This window comes from Fukomys damarensis, unplaced genomic scaffold (assembly GCF_012274545.1).
Source record: "Fukomys damarensis isolate Sample0158 unplaced genomic scaffold, DMR_v1.0_HiC HiC_scaffold_23, whole genome shotgun sequence".
Classification (NCBI taxonomy): Eukaryota; Metazoa; Chordata; class Mammalia; order Rodentia; family Bathyergidae; genus Fukomys; species Fukomys damarensis.
The window spans coordinates 48,761,954-48,778,539 of NW_022900935.1; the positions used below are offsets into that span (position 1 = coordinate 48,761,954).

Sequence of the window (16,586 nt, forward strand, 5' to 3'; positions counted from 1 at the left end):
AAGAGCAGACTACCCAGCAAAGAAACAGAGTTTACCAGCCACTGTGGGCAATAGGAAGAATCCTCAGCTTTGTCCTTATTCAAGGAGTATGATCAGTTTTGGGGTGCTGAAGCCCACATGAGAGAAATAATAGGGCTAAGGCACCAGTCCAGTGGTACATGTGTATACCCTACCTACTCAAGAGGTTCAGGCAGGATGGATATCTACCTGGAGGCTAGCCTAGGCAACATAGCAAGATTTCATCTGAATAAATAAAAACGTTGGACCCTTGACTTAGGAACTTAACTGGTTCTTGAGGGCTTATTGTAATTCAAATTGGCGGAATTGAAGGCACTGGCTCTACACAGCCTTTAAGGTTCTCTTCTCTCTCTCTCTTGTATAGAGGCAGATCTCAGTGTCCTTAGGACATTGGCCCAGGATTTCTCATTAACCCCACATAGGATGTTCCTTCCAGAACTCTTTTAGGTTAAATCTGTATCTGAGACCATCTGAATAGAAGTGGCTGGCATTTGGATTGTAACTTAAGACTTTGGTCGTATGTTAAAACTAAAATTACAGTCATAACCCAAGTTATTCATATGTCAGGCCAGTCACTATTCAAGGGGCCACTTGTAGGTGGATAAGTGGGTGGAACTAAGGTGTTATCGATTAAATAGTGCTGAGCGCTAAGCAGTAAATTCTTTAAAGCAGTTGGTCAGATAAGGTCATTCCTAAAAATATACTGGGACCAGTGTGTGGTAGCACACTCCTGTAATCTCAGCTGCTTGGGAGGCTGAAACAGAAGGATCACAGGTATGGGGTTAGCTTGGGGAATTTAGTGAGACCCTGTCTCAGAATCTTAAAAAAATAAAATCCAGGCATGCAGCACATGCCTGTAATCCTAGAAATTGGGAAGCTGAAGCAGGAAGATTGCTGCAAATCAAGGCAAGCCTGATCTATGTAGTGAGACCCTGTCTCAAAAAACAAACAAAAATAAAGTGCTGTGGGTATAGTTCTGTGCAGAGACCTTGGGATTGATGACTAGTACCTAGCCACATGTGGTGGTACGCTTCCAGCACTCTGGGAGGCCGAGGTAGGAGATTCACAAATTAGAGCCCAGCCTACACCACTCAGCAACTTAGCATGACCCCATCTCAAAATAAAAAGGGTTAGGGATGTAGGTCAGTACAAAGGCCCAATTCAATCCCCAATCTTGCCCCATCCCCCAGGGGGGAAAAAAAGGTAAAACTAGGGCAACATGCAATGGGAGGTGGGCACAGAAACTATAATTGCTCTGTTACTTACTTTTTTCTGTGTATTAACCAGTCCTACTTAGATTGGTGGTCACCTTCATTGAATGCCATGGCCATTCAGCAATTTTAAAGTTCAAGCAAGCTGCAAGTCTTAGCTCCGTTTACCAGCATTTGGTTTCAGCTTTTTCCTCCAAATGCACCTGTGTGAAGTTTTAGGAAAGAGCTGCTTTTCCAGGTGGCCTACCTGACATGTTATATGGAAAGAAAGAACATCTTTCGCAGTAGTTTATAATTTCTTACTTCCTGTCCCCATTGTTCAGCAGGTTAAGTCCTCTATAACCAAGATACTAAAACTGCAAGGGAGAAATTCTATAGCATATTCCTAAGGCAGATGCTGTTTTCCTGTGAGAGGGCTGAAGAAAGCCTCAGTGTTGAAGCCTGACAGACTTAATTTTGATTGTGCTGCTTTCAGTAGCAGTGTGTCCTTGGGTCATTTTGCCTAAACCTTCTGAGAGGCTTTTCCTGAGGCCAAAGCACCTACCTACTGTACATGCTGGTTTTGAGGCTCCAGTGGCTTGGCTCACCTGCCTCTTCAATAGTTTCTGCAATTTGCCTTTACTGTTGGTGTCCCAGCCACCACCCAGAGTGACACCTAGGACTTGTTGCCTAACAGATATTTAATTCTTATCTGTCAGGTCTCTACAGAGTGTTTATACCACTTTTGTCAGATGTTGGCATTTATTCATTAAATAGATGATAGAATGTTTCAAAAAAAAACCTTAGAATGATAGAATGAATAGAGAAAAATCTCCAGATCTTCCCACTAATTGTCTCTACTATTCCGCATCTTCCTCCTTCTAAATATGTATATCTCCATCCCCTACCCTCTTCTCTTCCTCTCCCACAGCAAATACTGAGTGCCTATTGGTCACTAGACACTGTTCTAGGTAGTGGAGATGGAACTGTGAATATGTAGCAATATACTACACAGACAAGGTCCCTGCCCTTAAGCAGCTTACATTCCACTAGGTGAGACAATACAAAATTGGATACATTTCAGATGATTATAAATGTTATAAGCAAAATCAAAGTAAAGGGGAGTTGAGGAGGGGGAACCTCTTCTTGATGGCATGTTTGGGGAAGGCCTTAATGATAAGTGACATTTTGAGCAATGTCTTGAAAGATATGAAGGTGGGAGCCATGTGTAGATTGGGGAGGAGGGGTTCCCTGCGGAGATCGGTGAGCTCAGCTCAAGTGTGGGCATGAGCTTACTTACAGGTATACCATTCAGGCAAGGCAGAGAGGAGAGGGACAGAATAGGCCCAGTGCAGTGCCATTGTTTGTTGCTGTTTTTGAGATAGGGTCTAGCTATATAGTTTAGACTGGCCTTGACCTCACTATGTTCCCCAGGCTGGCCTTGAACTTGTGGTAATCCTCCTGCCTCAGCCTCCTCTGAGTGCTGGGATTATAGGCGTGCACTACCATGCCTGGACTATTTTGTTGTTCTGTTTTGTTTTTGGCATCAGGGATCAACTCCAAACCTTGTGCTTGTGAGGCATTTGGAGACACTGAACCACATCCCTGGTCCTTGTTTTGTTTTGTTTTATTCATTAAGTTTATTGGTGCATTTTAGATATTCAATATGGTAACATTTATCATTGGGAATTTGTACCTTTACATGATATATCTTTGTTATTATTGTTGTCCCCATTCCCCTGCCCTCCTTTCAACCCCTCCACCTCTCCTTATTTACAAAGACTTTGTTGTTTTGTTTTGTTTTGAGACAGAGTCATGTTATGTAGTTCAGGTTGCCCTTGAACTCATTATGTAGGCTAGAATGAACTGAAACTCCTAGTGATCCTCCTGTCTCAGCCTCCAAGGTGCTGGGATTACAGGCGTGCATCACCACGCCTGGCCCAGTGCTGGGCAGAGGGTGTAATCAGGATTACTGTGTGATCTGATTGCTATGTAAAGAGAAAATTCAAGGTTATGTGCAAGGTTTTTTTGACCCAAGAGAACCATTTTAACTCCAGTTCCATATGGGAACCTTCAGAAAGTTTCAGCCTAAGAGGCCAGGGGTCCTTATGTTCATTATTATAAATTTGTTGTATCTTCCAAACACTTTAATCAAGGAAGTATCTATACAGGCCTTTAATTTTGAAAACTAAGACTTAGCGTTATACCTTTATGTTTTGTTAAACATGAAAAAATCAATAGTTTATGTTTTAAATTTTGTTGTAAATGGTACTTTTTAGAGCAATTTTACATTCACAGCAAAACTGAGCAGAAAATACACAGCTCCTCTGTACCACTAGTCCCTCTTCCACAGACCTCCCCTCGTACCATGCTTGGGTGCTATCTTTGTTATCACTGATGAGCCTTCATTGGCATATCATTATTGCCCTACTGTAAAATGTTGGCTTTTTGTAATAATACTTAATTTTTTAAATGATTAATTTATTTTAAATAGTTATATTATAAAATTTTAAGTATAAATAGAGTTGCCTGGTTAAAAAATAAAAAGAAACCCAGCAAGAAAAGACAAATAGTCTATAAAAGGCCTTTATGACAAGTGTAGAAATAAAACTACATAGCCTTTTATACCTAATGGAAAGAAAACTTCCGTGTCAGTAATAAATTTGAATTGCCTGTCAGACTCGGCCTGTTATGTCTGTAGTATTCTTGGGGATACAGTCCTATTCTCCTTAGTAAGTACCTGATTGTTCGTTTAATGACCTTTCAGAGGAAAATGAGATTCATAGGAGAAGGATTTCACAGCTTTGTAATATCAGTCTTTGTTAGTTCCTTACACTGCATATGGTCGTAGTATAAGCTTAGAATTTCCACTTCCCTGAGAGGTTTACGTGAGGCCATGGTTTGTCACCCATGAAGTTAGACTGTTTCCATCCAAACCAGCCAAGCCAAAGAGATCGTTGATCTCAGTGCTTTGGGGGCAGGAATATTTAGAAGCCATACCTCCCTTCCTCAGGAAAAGCTCAGCTTCCTGTAGTGAGTCATTAACAGTAGAGCAGTGCTACTGCCAGTGTTGACCCCTTGATGTCTTTGGGTCTGCTTGGCGGTTTCCAGAAAGGCCTTAAGTGCCTTCTTTTTAGGAGCTGTTTGCCCTGGGCCCTGGCCACAGATCAAGAGCCTCAAGTAGACTCCGGGATGCTAGAATTATCTGTCTCAGTCTTCTACAAGAAACTTTGTTTTGCAGGCGTTTATCCGGCGATGCTTGGCCTACCGAAAGGAGGACCGCATTGACGTCCAGCAGTTGGCCTGTGACCCCTACTTGCTGCCTCACATCCGAAAGTCGGTCTCCACAAGTAGCCCTGCTGGAGCTGCTATTGCATCAACCTCTGGGGCATCCAATAACAGTTCTTCAAATTGAGACTTATTCCAAGGCCACAGACTGTTGTTCAGCACATGAAGTAGACAAGCGGCACTCAGCAGCGGGTTTGGAACATAGCGAATCCGAATGGATCTCATGAAACCTGTACCAGGTGCTTTTATTTTCTTGCTTTTTTTCCATCCATAGAGCATGACAGCATCGATTCTCATTGAGGAGAAACCTTGGGCAGCTCTGGCCAGGCCTCGCAGGAAAAGGCCCCATCCAAGGTTCCAGCGTCAATGGCCACTGTGTGTGGCTGCTCTGAGTGAGGAAAAAAATTAAAAAGAAAAACTGGTTCCAAGTACTGTGAACTTGAATACTTACAGACTCAGGGGGGTCCCTGATGCAATGCTTCAGATGAAGAATGTGGACTTGAAAATACAGACTGGGCTAGTCCAGTGTCTATATTTAAACTTGTTCTTTTCTTTTAATAAAGTTTAGGTAACATCTCCTGAAAAGCTTGTAGCACAAAGGCTCAGCTGGGGATGGTGTTTGACTTTGGAGGAAAAAAGTTGCTATTGCCCATTAAAGGCACTAGAGTTAGTGTTTTATCCCTAAATAATTTCAATTTTTAAAGACATGCAGCTCCCCTCTCCCCCTTTTTTATTTTTGAAGGAATGCATTTGGTCATAAAGCGAAACCCGTATTACAAGTACGTGGCAGTGTTCATTCCAGTCAGATGCAGCTTTCTCCTCCGCCTGGTCTCCTGCTTACAGTTGCAGCCCTCATCTCAGTGGGGAAAAAGGGCGTGGGAGTACTGAGATGTGTGGATTCTGCCGTTGGACAAAGAATGAGGTTAGAAGACTGCAGCTTGGAGTCTTGCTAGGTTTTCAACTATTTCTTCACAATTTGAACACTTGACGGTTATCCCTTTTAATTTATTTGAAGTGCTATTTTTTTAAATAAAGGTTCATCTGCCCATGCAGTCCTCCTGGATTCTCTGAGTGTAGTAACGATCGATACTGTTCCAAAGGTAGGCAGAAAACGGGCTGGAAAGACAAAATGCTCTGGGGATTGATAGTTCCTACCCACAGTCTTTGTGTGCTTGCTAAATGGTGTACATTTCTTGTTAACCATGTTATTAAAACTTGATTAGTACATAAGCTTTCTTCTGTTAGATCTTTTGGCAGGAAACAACCTTTCCCCAGTCCTCTAAATTTGGTGGGTGTGTGCTGGTGTGTCTATGTGTGTACGTACACACACTTTGTCTAACTTTAATAGATTTATCAAGTGGAATTTTTTAAAAAAAGAAAAGTATTTCGGCTATGAATGTTGTTTTGGAACTGATTTTTATAAATATTTGGTTGTTTCTGAGATCAACTGAAGATGGAGCTGAAATGGGAGACGCAGGGCTACACCGTGCCCTTGAAACAGCAGAGCGCTCGGCAGGAGAGGGAAGGAGGCCAGAGCCTGAACATGTGGTAGCCAGCTTGGAATGTTACTGACATATGTGGCAAGAGTGCTCAGCCAAAAATATTTAAAGATACAGTGTTCAGGCCTGTGAGTTCTCCGGGCAGGGGGTAGTCAGGAAGGGCAGAGAGCTCTCAAAGAACTCTTGATTCCAGTGTTTCTTTTCCATGTAAAAATGACACATTTTCTAGGCCTGTTGTTTCTTAACATGGGCCTGTCCTCCATCTAAATCTAAATCTAAATCAGTCAGGCAATCTGAAAGGAAGGTGGAGCATTCCAAAATAAGAGAAGTACCTGGGAAGTTTTATTGTCATGTAGAGCTCGGAAGAAGGTCAGCCCCGGAGGTCTTGGGGCACCCCGCTTTTTAAAAACTATTTTCTGATATATTTTCCTTCCTCCCTTTCTTCCTTCCTCCCTCCCTCCCTCCCTCCCTTTCTTCTTCTTCTTTACATTGCTAGGGCTTGAACCCAGGCCTTGTGCATCCTAGGCATGTGCTCTATCCCTAGCACTACTTTTTTGTTTGTTTTTGTTTTATGAGCCATTGTCTCCCTATGTAGTTCAGGCTAGCCTCGAAATTGCATGATCCTCCTGCCCCAGCCTCCTGAGTGCTGGTATTACAGGTGTGCACCACCATACCTGTGTGCCTTTTTTGCTTCTTCTTCTCTAGTAATTTTACTCTTTAGTGATGGTTCATCTCCCATGCCTTTTCTACTGCTGAGGGTGGAACCCAGGGCCTTTCCACTGAGTTATATCCCCAGCCCTTATTTATTTTATTTTATTTTTTTATTTTGGGACATGGTCTTACTAACTGAATTACTCAAGCTGGGGCAATCCTCTTGCCTTAGCCTCCCAGAGTGCTTGGAGGCATTTTACCACTATGCCTAGCTTTTTAATTTTTTAAAGTTTTGTTTTTTAATTTGTAACTTTTTAAAGTGTATGTGCTGCCAAAGTGAGCACAGATTTTTCACTTTTTAAGATTAAAAAATGGTGCATTTCTAGGCCTCCCTTCTAACTTAATTGCCTCCATTTTTCCCATGGTCTTACAAGCGAAACTAATATGCCCGGGGTTCCATTTTTGGAATGGCACTTAAGAGTAAAACATAATGAAAATTTTTCTCTTCAAATTTTTGTTCCCTGAATTTTTCTAGGTAGCATACATGAATTTCATGCAAAAATTCAAAAAATTGCACCCTTCAGCATAAATGGGTTAATTTGTCAATCTGTCTTTTCTCCCTTCATCCTGAAGAAAAGCACCTTCTCCCCTTGCTTTGATTGGGTCTGACTGGCTGAGCCTGGGCAAGACATCTTTCCACTGTGTGGGCCAGCCCCTGAAAACGTGCAAACCACTGACCTTTTCTAGTCCTCAAAGGAGCCAGCAAAGCCACAGAGTGGGGTTCTCCAGTGACATACTCTGTTAACATGGGTTCTGCTTTCTCAAAGATAGTCCCTTATTGCCACAATGTTGATTTACTTTACACAATGACAAAAATGTGTATTAATTTGTAATTAAACCCAGACGTACTGTTTTGGACTTTCCCATACAGGGGGGTGGAGGGAAGGAGGATATTAAAATAAGTTTTCCAAAGATAATTTCCCAGTCTCTTGATTTTCCTATAGTTCCCAAAGAGGGCCCTCCTGTGGTGTGTACAAGTAGAGCGGAATCCTGGCAGCTGGAGTCCCCCTGGCGTGATGGGAATGTTGGTTTATGCAATACCTTCTGTGCTTCCAGTGCACCAAGAACTGGGCTTGTGGGTGGAAACAGGGTAGGTGAGGCCCAGTTATCAGTTCCCAGTCTAGGAGCAGGTGCTCCAGGCTCAGGAAGAGATGGAATACACGTGTCTGAGGAAAAGAAATTGGGCTCTTCCATCCTGAAACTGGCAACTTTTAAGTGGAGAATAACCCAAAAGAGCTACACATCATGCTTCTGTGGCTGGCTGAGGTGAACAGCTCCTTCCCCCAGGTCTGGGAAGGAATCTCTTTCTTTCAACATGAATTAACAGTTTGTAATTTTAAAAATAGCTCTCTTTAAACATAGTTATCTTGTAGACTTCTAGAGCTTCATTCTTCCAAGAAGGCAGTTACCACTAATTTGACCTACCTTCTTTCTTTCTGAGCATCTTTGCTTCACCATTCAAATTGCTCAAGGTATGTTTTCCTTCTTCAGGCATGATCACTCAGAGTTAAAAGCCCGAAATCAGATCTAGAATTAAATCCTACCTCTGTAATCTTAGGGGTATCTCCTTGCATTGTGTGTAAGATGGGTACATGGCTGGCCCGTAAGAGGGGCATTAAAAAATTGATTAAAAAAAAAAAGATGGCAAGACTCATTAAGTGAAAGAACTGTCTTGGAACCCCCATGTTCACTGATTCAAGGTTCAGCGGCTTCTGCTTGCCACAGGGGTGAGGAGATCCTCTGGTCTTGGGTTGACACAGACCTTTTCAGAGATTGCCCATTACTTGTCATTCAGCATCAGTCTCTGTCTTACAAGGTCAACAGATTTCCTACCCAGGCTCCAAGAATGTTTCTGGCAGAGTCTGAGGGAGACTCCTTACACGGTAGTGGTTCTGAGAGTGACCCAAAGCTTCAACATCGCCTGGGGAGTTGTTAGAGATGCATCTTCCATTAGGTTCTCCTCACTGCTGGTTAGAAACTACCATCGAGGTAGGACCTAGCTTTCTGATGTCATCTCCAGGTGCTGCCAGTGAGGCTTGTTTGAGAACAAAGCTGCAGGCTGACTCCCGGGTGGGATGAGCCCAGAAGGATGCAAGTCCTGCCCCAACTATTTGCCGACCACTATAGTCGGGACAGGGTCATCGGAGAAGGTGGCTGTCAGCAAGAACTGCCACTGAGCTACATCCCCAGCCCTCAGGCCTCTTCTGAACTCACCCAGCTGGAAGACAGAGATGAGTCCTTTTTTATGTTCTACACTGGGGATAAAAAATTGTTTTAAGCCCTGGGCTCCTAGAACTGTTGTCATACATAGCTACTTTTGTGGGGAGCAGCAGGAGGGACCTAAACACTGCCCTTACAAAGATACATAACCGTACACACAGGAACCATTCACTCCTGTGGACAAAACTTCTCACCCTTGGCCTTCTCTTAAAACGCTAACAACTCGGTATCTTGTGAATTAACTTTTCATGTCTTCTCTTTACTTGAAGGGGCCAGGGCTGCAGGAGAGATCTGGCTGAGATAGGAGTCTGCTTCTGAATAGTAAAAGAAGCCTGGATCAGGGGTGAGGAGAGCTGGGGCTGGACTGCAGCTCGTTGGAAGTTTGGGATGAGTGAGTAATGAGAGAGCTTGCAGGGAGAAGAGGAGGACTAAGGAGGGAATGGTGCTTGTGAGCTCTGTGGGTGGAAGAGAGGAACCTGCCAGAGGCTGAGAAAATAGGCAAGCCTGGGAACAGGTCTGGGACCTGCTGGATGCAGGAAATACAAGAGTGCAATTGTGCTGGAGTCAGTGAAGCGATGTGTGCATGTGAGGCGATGGGCTGAAGACCCCTTGGTGAGTAGCCTGCTGACTGACTCAGCCCCAGCCTGCTGGCCCTGGGTCAGGCCTCCTGGTGTGATGGGAAGAGGCTAGCTAGAGAGCTGTGCTGTCCTCAGCCTGCCAGCCTCAGGGAGCAGCCTGCACTACTGGCTGTTCCCTGAATGGCCCACGCCTTCTCACCCTGGAGGCTGCTTAGAGGTGGGCACACAGGGCAGTGTTGCCAAAAGGGGAAGGGGACTTTCTTTGCCAAGAAGTGTCTCAGGTGTGTTGCTTCACAGGTAAGACACAGGCAACGTAGGAACATCTCATGATTTTACAGACAGGCACACGAAGGCCCAGAGAGGTTTGCTGACAGCAGTGGGTGGAGCTGCAGTGACTGGGAAGGGGACTACAGGTTTTGTGTAGTGGATCCTTTGAGTGGCATGTTTGGGCAGAGGTGAATGTAGACAGTGCCACTTGGGCTCCCAGGCTCCCGTATCTGCCCCAGTCCTGTTACTGTGTCCCTCCTCTGCCTCCTGGCTAGTGGCCCTCAAAAATGTACTTGGAGGTCCAGCCAGTGTGGGTAACAGCCCTGCTTGTGCAGTCCTCAACGGGGAATGAACTTAAGTGGGAAAGGGGGCGTGGCTTCAGACCATTAGCACCACAGGGTCCCTAAGATCTGATCTTGCTGTCTTGTTTACAGATTAGGAAGCCATAACCCAGCTCTGCTTCTTCCTACTCCTTTGTTTCCTGATTGGATAAATTGGAATGGGGCCCCTGTGTCCTGACTTCTTTGAAGTTGTTGTAAGGCTTTAAGAGAATGCGGGAAGAAACAGGATGTAGCTAGGTGCCATCTATGTGTCCCAGTGACTCCTGAAGCAGTGTCCACAGGACACAGAAGATGACCCTAGGGTGGGCCTTGGAGTGACAGAGCCTTTTAGCCTGGCTCCCGGACCCCACGACAAGGGCCTGCCACTGAAAAGATGAGAAGGAAAGTATGTACCCCAAAACTAATTTCAGGAGCCACGAGTCTTTTGCATCTACAAACTCTTCAGAACTGTTCACGGTCTTAACAGACTGTGCTCATCAGGTGCTCCCTACCACATTAGACACTACCATGCCAGGTTTGGGATCATGGAGCAGGTTGACAGTGTTGCCCTATGTGAGGATTAGGTTCCGGTCACTGCTGTACAACTTGTGGTATGACCTTGGGTCAGACGCTTACTCTGAACCACCATGGCCACATACATAAACGTCTCAAATCCACTTGGGACATATCTATCTGTAGAGAGACTTCTGTTCGTGATGTGCTGGGCTAGGCTCTGTGGGAGATCCAGGGCATAGTGACTTTTGTGCTTTTGACTGTTATCAGCTGGGAGGTGTGGTAAGTTCCATAAATGTGAGGTGAGGTGAGAGATCCCCCTGCTGGATTTTGGAAGATGGGCAGAATTAAATAGGAATGAGAAGGGCAGGGTACTGGTAGCAGAGAAAAATGCCATTTTTCTCAGAATGTTTTTCTCTCCAAGACCTCTCCAGGCTGTCTCCCACCTTCAGGACTCATAAATGCTGTTCAGTCATATTGGCCAGCTGAGCATCTTTGAAAACTCGGTTCAGGTGGCCCCTCCAGGCTGCCCTCCTCTGGGCTCATAGCGTCCTGGCTCCCTTGTCCTTACTTCACCCACCACGTGGTGCGATTGCAGGGCACTCAGGAGCTCAGTGAAGGAAGGTGAGATGAGGATGAGTTTCGGGCAGTGCGTCAGGTACAGTGCTTTGGCCAGCGTCTTAAGTAGGGATCAGTGGGGAGCCAGGGTGGCTGGTGCCAAGTCTTCAACAACAGTATTTTTCAGATTTGTTGGATGGCAGCCCACAGAATGATGTACTTAACATCTCAACCCAGTACATCTTCCATAATTTAGAACTCCACTCATTGGCAATTCACTGACATTTACTTTGTATTTTAAAATACAGCTGGACATAGTGGTGCAAACCTATAATACTAGCACTCTGGGAAGGTGAGGCAGGAGAATCACAGGTTTAAAAGCCCGGGGTGGATGACTTAGTAATTTAGCTGCCCCTGCCTGATTCAAAGGGGAGGAGGGGGTTGCAAAGGCCCAAGCCTGGGTTCAGTACCACACACACACATATCTTCGGGGGGAAAGAAGGCTGGCCACCACTCACTAGACCGACTGGTACCCAGTCTCCCTCCCGGTCTATTTTCTTGCTGTTCCACTTGGGGCTGGAGAAGCCTGGCCAGCCTTGAGCTGAGGTGGAAATGGTAGGCCAGCTGGGTGAAGCTACTTGTTTCCTCTTTGAGTCTTCCAGAGGCCCAGGGTGGATGAGAGCAGGTTTTGCCCCTGCAAAGCCACCCTCTACTTGTCCTCCCTCCATTGGAGGGACTGGGTCCAGCCTTGCTTCACGGGTTCAAGTACTGAGACTAGAGAAAATTCCACCCTGCCTGTCCTTTCTGAGTTAGGGAAATGGAAGCAGGAAACAGGGAGCAACAGCCCAATGCCATCTTTTTCTTTTTGGTTTTTTGTACCAGGGGTTGAACTCAGGACCTTGCCCTTGCAAGGCAGGCACGGTGCCCCTGAGCTAAATCCCCGGCCCCCCAGTGCCATCTTGAAGAGGGAAGGAGATGCGAAAGCTGCCAGCCTAGGCAGCACTTGGCCAGAGGAGACCTGGACACCTAGCTCTGTCCTGTCCACACTGCAGCTCCAGGCTGGAGAGCCCCACGTAGAGTGGACAGAGTGGTAAGATGTCCTTCCCCACCACACACTACCAGATCAGTAGAAAGTTTGGGGACCACCTCCCCCAGCCAATCTCATCTGGTTTTTCAGTTCAGCACTGCAGACCCCTCCTTTCCTTGCTGTTGTGCCACAGGCCCATCTCTGCCCCTCTCTGAATTCCATTAGTCAGCTTGCTTCTGACCTATTCAAGCTGCACAGCAGGGACAAAATGAGAAAGGCATCAGCTTTGTGACAACCACTGCAGCCTGGACGTTTCACCCCGAGTCCTCCTCTGAACTTAACTGAGAACCTTGACGACATTCAAGTGAGAGCCTGTGTCTCAAACTCCTGGGAGCTGGGAGTCCAGACTCCTAGACTCAAGGAAGAAGTCTATACCTCCTGTTTCCTGGAAAGGGCTACGACAGCGGTGGTGAACCTTTTAGAGTTTTCCATGATAAACATCCGGCTGCAGCATGCGTCCCATTGGTTGCCACCACAGTGGCACCACTATGAGGTAACTTGTTTCTTACCGTGCAAAGAAATGACCGGGTTTGGGAGTTGCTATAAAGGATTGAGTGGATCCAGACTCAGAGTCCTTCCTGGGATGGGGGAGCCTTTCTAGATATTCTCCACAAAAGGGAAAAGGGAAAGACTTAAGGAAAGTGGGCAGTTTCTTCTCAGGTTCTACTTGCCATAATGGGGTGGGTCAGGCAAGAGATAGACTAGCTACAAAACTTCCCAGTACAAAAACCCCAAATCTTCCCAGTGGTGTGGATATAACAGAAACAGTTCTTTCAAGTTAATGGACTTTCTCAGGGCTGCACAGCCTGGAGCAGGTAAACATTTGAGGCTGTCCAAATCCTAAGCTTGATTCTTCTGCTCTCTTCAGCTTAGTCCCATCTGGGAGGGACCTTGGGTGCTGTAGAGGAGGTTAATTGCTGAGAGGGGTCCTGCATTTTGAGACACTGAAGCCAGCAAGTGAGTAGAAAGGGTGGGATCCACCTGGTGAGGCTGACCTCTGAGCTTGACCTCTGCTGCGTCATGGACTGGGGATAGAGTTGGGCCATCTTGCTGTGCCCCTTTGGGTCATAGCCCCCTCCAGCTACCTCAGGCAAGAGCTGGCCGAAGCTTTCCTTTCTGTACAGCCTCCTCTTCATGGCCATCAGGTTGCATTCTTTCTCCGTGTCTCATGTTCTCCTTTCCTAAGCTGATGTTGAAGGCCTGGCCTGCTTGGGTACCCTGCTCCCCTGGGAATCCCTCCAGCTGCTGAGTCCCAGAACCAGGGAAGAGACTACTGCAAAGTAACCCTAAGCACAGTGAGTACTAAAACGTGTACTTCAGAGACACTGAGACTCAAGGACAGGTGCCTTGCTCAAGAACAGGTGTCTAAGTGAATGGCAGAACTCACCTCACCTTCAATGCTGAGGCCTGGACTTACCCATGGACCCAGTGGACCCAAACTGAGTTGCTTATAGACATGCATTTATTAGCCAGCCACAGTGCACATTGAGATGCCTCCATCTAAGTTCATTTGCTCTTCGGGATTCTGTTTTTGTACAGTTAAACATGGAGATGTTCAGGAAACGAGGGAAGGTTCTGCCATTCTCTTGTGACACACAGTACCACAATCCTAAGAAATGTGACCTGGGCAGCTCTCATGGGCAGTAGGGACAGAGTGGAGAGACAGGCTGGGTGAAGGGTCAGAAGTAAGGGGGACCCCAGATGCCTATATGGCAAAGGGAGAATGTGAATCAGGGACAGGACTCCAGTCCCCAAACTGCTCTATTGATCCCGGGCTGTTCCAGGCTTTTCCACCTAATGCTTCATTCTCACAACAGGTAGGAATTGTGTGCTCAGGCTATGGCCACCCTGAACATATCCAGTCTCATCATAGAAGCCAAGCAGAGCTGGACCTGGTTAACACTTCATTAACAAAATTGTGAGCTCAGAGAAAGCTGAAGTAACTTGCTGAAAGTCAAAAAGCTAGGGGAGCTAAAATTCTTATTCAGGCCTCTCAAAGTCTGCTTCTTCCTCCAAACTGACTTAATAAAATCATAGCTCCCCAGCGCTTGTTGCAGATTGAGTGAGTCATCCCCTGAAAGACACTGTTAGTGTCGAGAGCCATTCCTCAGTATTGGTTCCACCACACAATTGGCCAAATCCCCTTGACCTGCCAGAGACCCCACTAAGTTCACAACCATATAACTTTTTTTTTTTTTTTGGTACCTGGGATCAAATCAGGACCTTCCATTTGTGAGGCAGGTGGTAGCACCACTGAGCTAAATCCCCGACAACCATCTAACTATATTCACAACATAACAGGCCCTCAGTAAATAGTGAGTGAACTGAGCTGTCATGGGAGTGCTGAAGAGGGCGTGGCAAGAGAGACCACTGGCCTTGCCTTGAAAGCAGATGATGGTCTGGGTGCCAGATTCCTCAAAAGACCCAGCCCTCAACTCCCAATGTTCCTGCAAACTGTGACCATCCATGTTCCATGGACAGCTGAAGCTGTGTGGTGTGGGACTGGGCTGGATTTTCTTCAGGAGAATTGCCCAGATGTGGCTCTGTTCTCTTGAGAGCTCAAGATCTAAGCTAGATGGATAGTGGCTATGGACAGGAGCCCAGATAGACCATCTGCAGACTGTAGTGAGTGACCCGGATGCACAGGAGCAGGAAAACTCACCTTCAGCCAGAACAAGAAGAGGGTCTCAGTGGTGTGAGCGGACCTGCATCGCCACTACTACAGAGCACTTGTGTGCACCTCAGCCTCTCAGCAGAATCTTTGCAACCTGGAAATATGGCAGAAACTTTGTCTGTTTCCCCCACTAAATGGAACACGTTTGCTTATCTAAGTCTCCTGGACAGGTGGCACAGGGCTGTGGTAGATGTATGAGTGATCAGATAGAAAACTGACTGCACTTTGTGGGTCCTGGGCACTCTGTGGGCAGACTCTGCTGGCAAATGGTGGAAGCTTTAAAACCTCATCACACTCTGGTGCTGTCAAGGAGTTGGCTTCTACCCTGTGCCAAAGGCTACTCCACTGCTGGAAAAGTGGGGGTTCCAGCCCATTCTGGAAGTCTTGTTTTGGCTGTTGTGGGGGGCAGGTAGCTTAGCGGAAGCTGGAAAAATCTTCAGATCTCTTGCAGATAAGACTGAAAAGGAAGCCAAGAGAGACTTGGAGGCAAAGCCAGCACGACACTTGTATGCAGGGCCCTGGGTCTCAAGACATACCACAGCAGGATGTGTCCCAATGGGGCAGCGAAGCAGCAGTTTACAGAATGGAACCTGCCCTCTCGGACCTGCTCAAGTGAACTGTGGAGTAACAAGGGATTTGATTTGTTTCAGGCCCAGAATGTGGCTAGTGGGACCTTTCTGGGGTCAGAGAACAGAAGAGCTGACCAAGACCTCCGGCCCAGCGCTCATTGCAGAGATGAAGAAAGACTACCCGTGACCGGAGTCACACACAAGCAGAAAAGTCTGTTATTTCTAAGAAAGTACCAGGGTAGACAACCCAGGAAACAATAAAATTTATATTAGTTCCATAGTGTTTTTATATGATTACTTGTGGTGGGATAATGCATCTTCTTTGTACTCAGGGTCTTCAAGATGCCTCAGTCTTGCTTTTAGCTTAAAGATCCCAAGCAGCTTTTCCAAGGTTGCTCAGGGCTCTGTGCTGTGGTGACCTGTTGCATAATACTGAATAACTGGATTGTCTTCCCTTTTATGAAATTTCCATTTGGTCCTCTTGCTACCAGCCAGCAGTCCAGTGGTGAGAGTGATGTCTGTCTTCTGGGACTTCTAGTGAACAGATTTTTTTCCCCAGGTTTCTGGATGCCGCCCGAACCTGCAAAAGTGACATGGGGTCACATAAATGCTCAAACCAGACATGCAAGAATTGTTCGCCTTCCTCCCCCAGTATTCGCCCTGGTGTCTGAACGCCGGGCTCCGCCTTCACCAGCAGGCCGGCGGAGGAGTCCTCGCAACCCTGGAAGACCGCTGGTGGATGCGGGCGGCTGGAACCTTGGCAGGAAGAGCAGGATGGAGGGCGTGCTGGGTCTGGCCACCTGGGTCAGTCGCGCGCCCCCGCCCTCGGCTGGCTGGGCCTTGCAGTCCCGCTCCAGCCAAGACGTGCAGTTTTGCGGAAAGTTTTGCAGTTGCTTCTCCACCCGCGCTAGCCGGGGAGTTGTGACGCAGCGTCTGGGGCTCCAGGCCGGGACACGGGAGAGGGGAGTCGAGGCGGGAGATACTACCAAACCGAAGTGGAGAGAAGCAGCACACACGGGTCGGCCTTGGGCGCGCGAATCCTCCCCGCCATCCCCACCTCTCGCTCCCGACGCGCTCTCCTCTCCGCTGCCCCG

At 46.8% G+C, this 16,586-nt stretch overlaps 1 protein-coding gene across 3 annotated transcripts in view; it reads left to right on the forward strand.

Moving 5' to 3' along the window:
- Tlk2 (tousled like kinase 2) overlaps positions 1–5,519 on the forward strand; it is a 127,085-nt gene extending 121,566 nt beyond the window's left edge. For all 3 annotated transcript variants that reach the window (XM_010637499.3, XM_010637497.3, XM_010637498.3), the window contains one exon: positions 4,450–5,519. In XM_010637499.3, the coding sequence (XP_010635801.1) occupies positions 4,450–4,623 (174 nt within the window). In that variant the 3' untranslated portion in view covers positions 4,624–5,519. The remainder of the gene's footprint in view (positions 1–4,449) is intronic.
- The last annotated feature ends 11,067 nt before the right edge of the window (positions 5,520–16,586 follow it).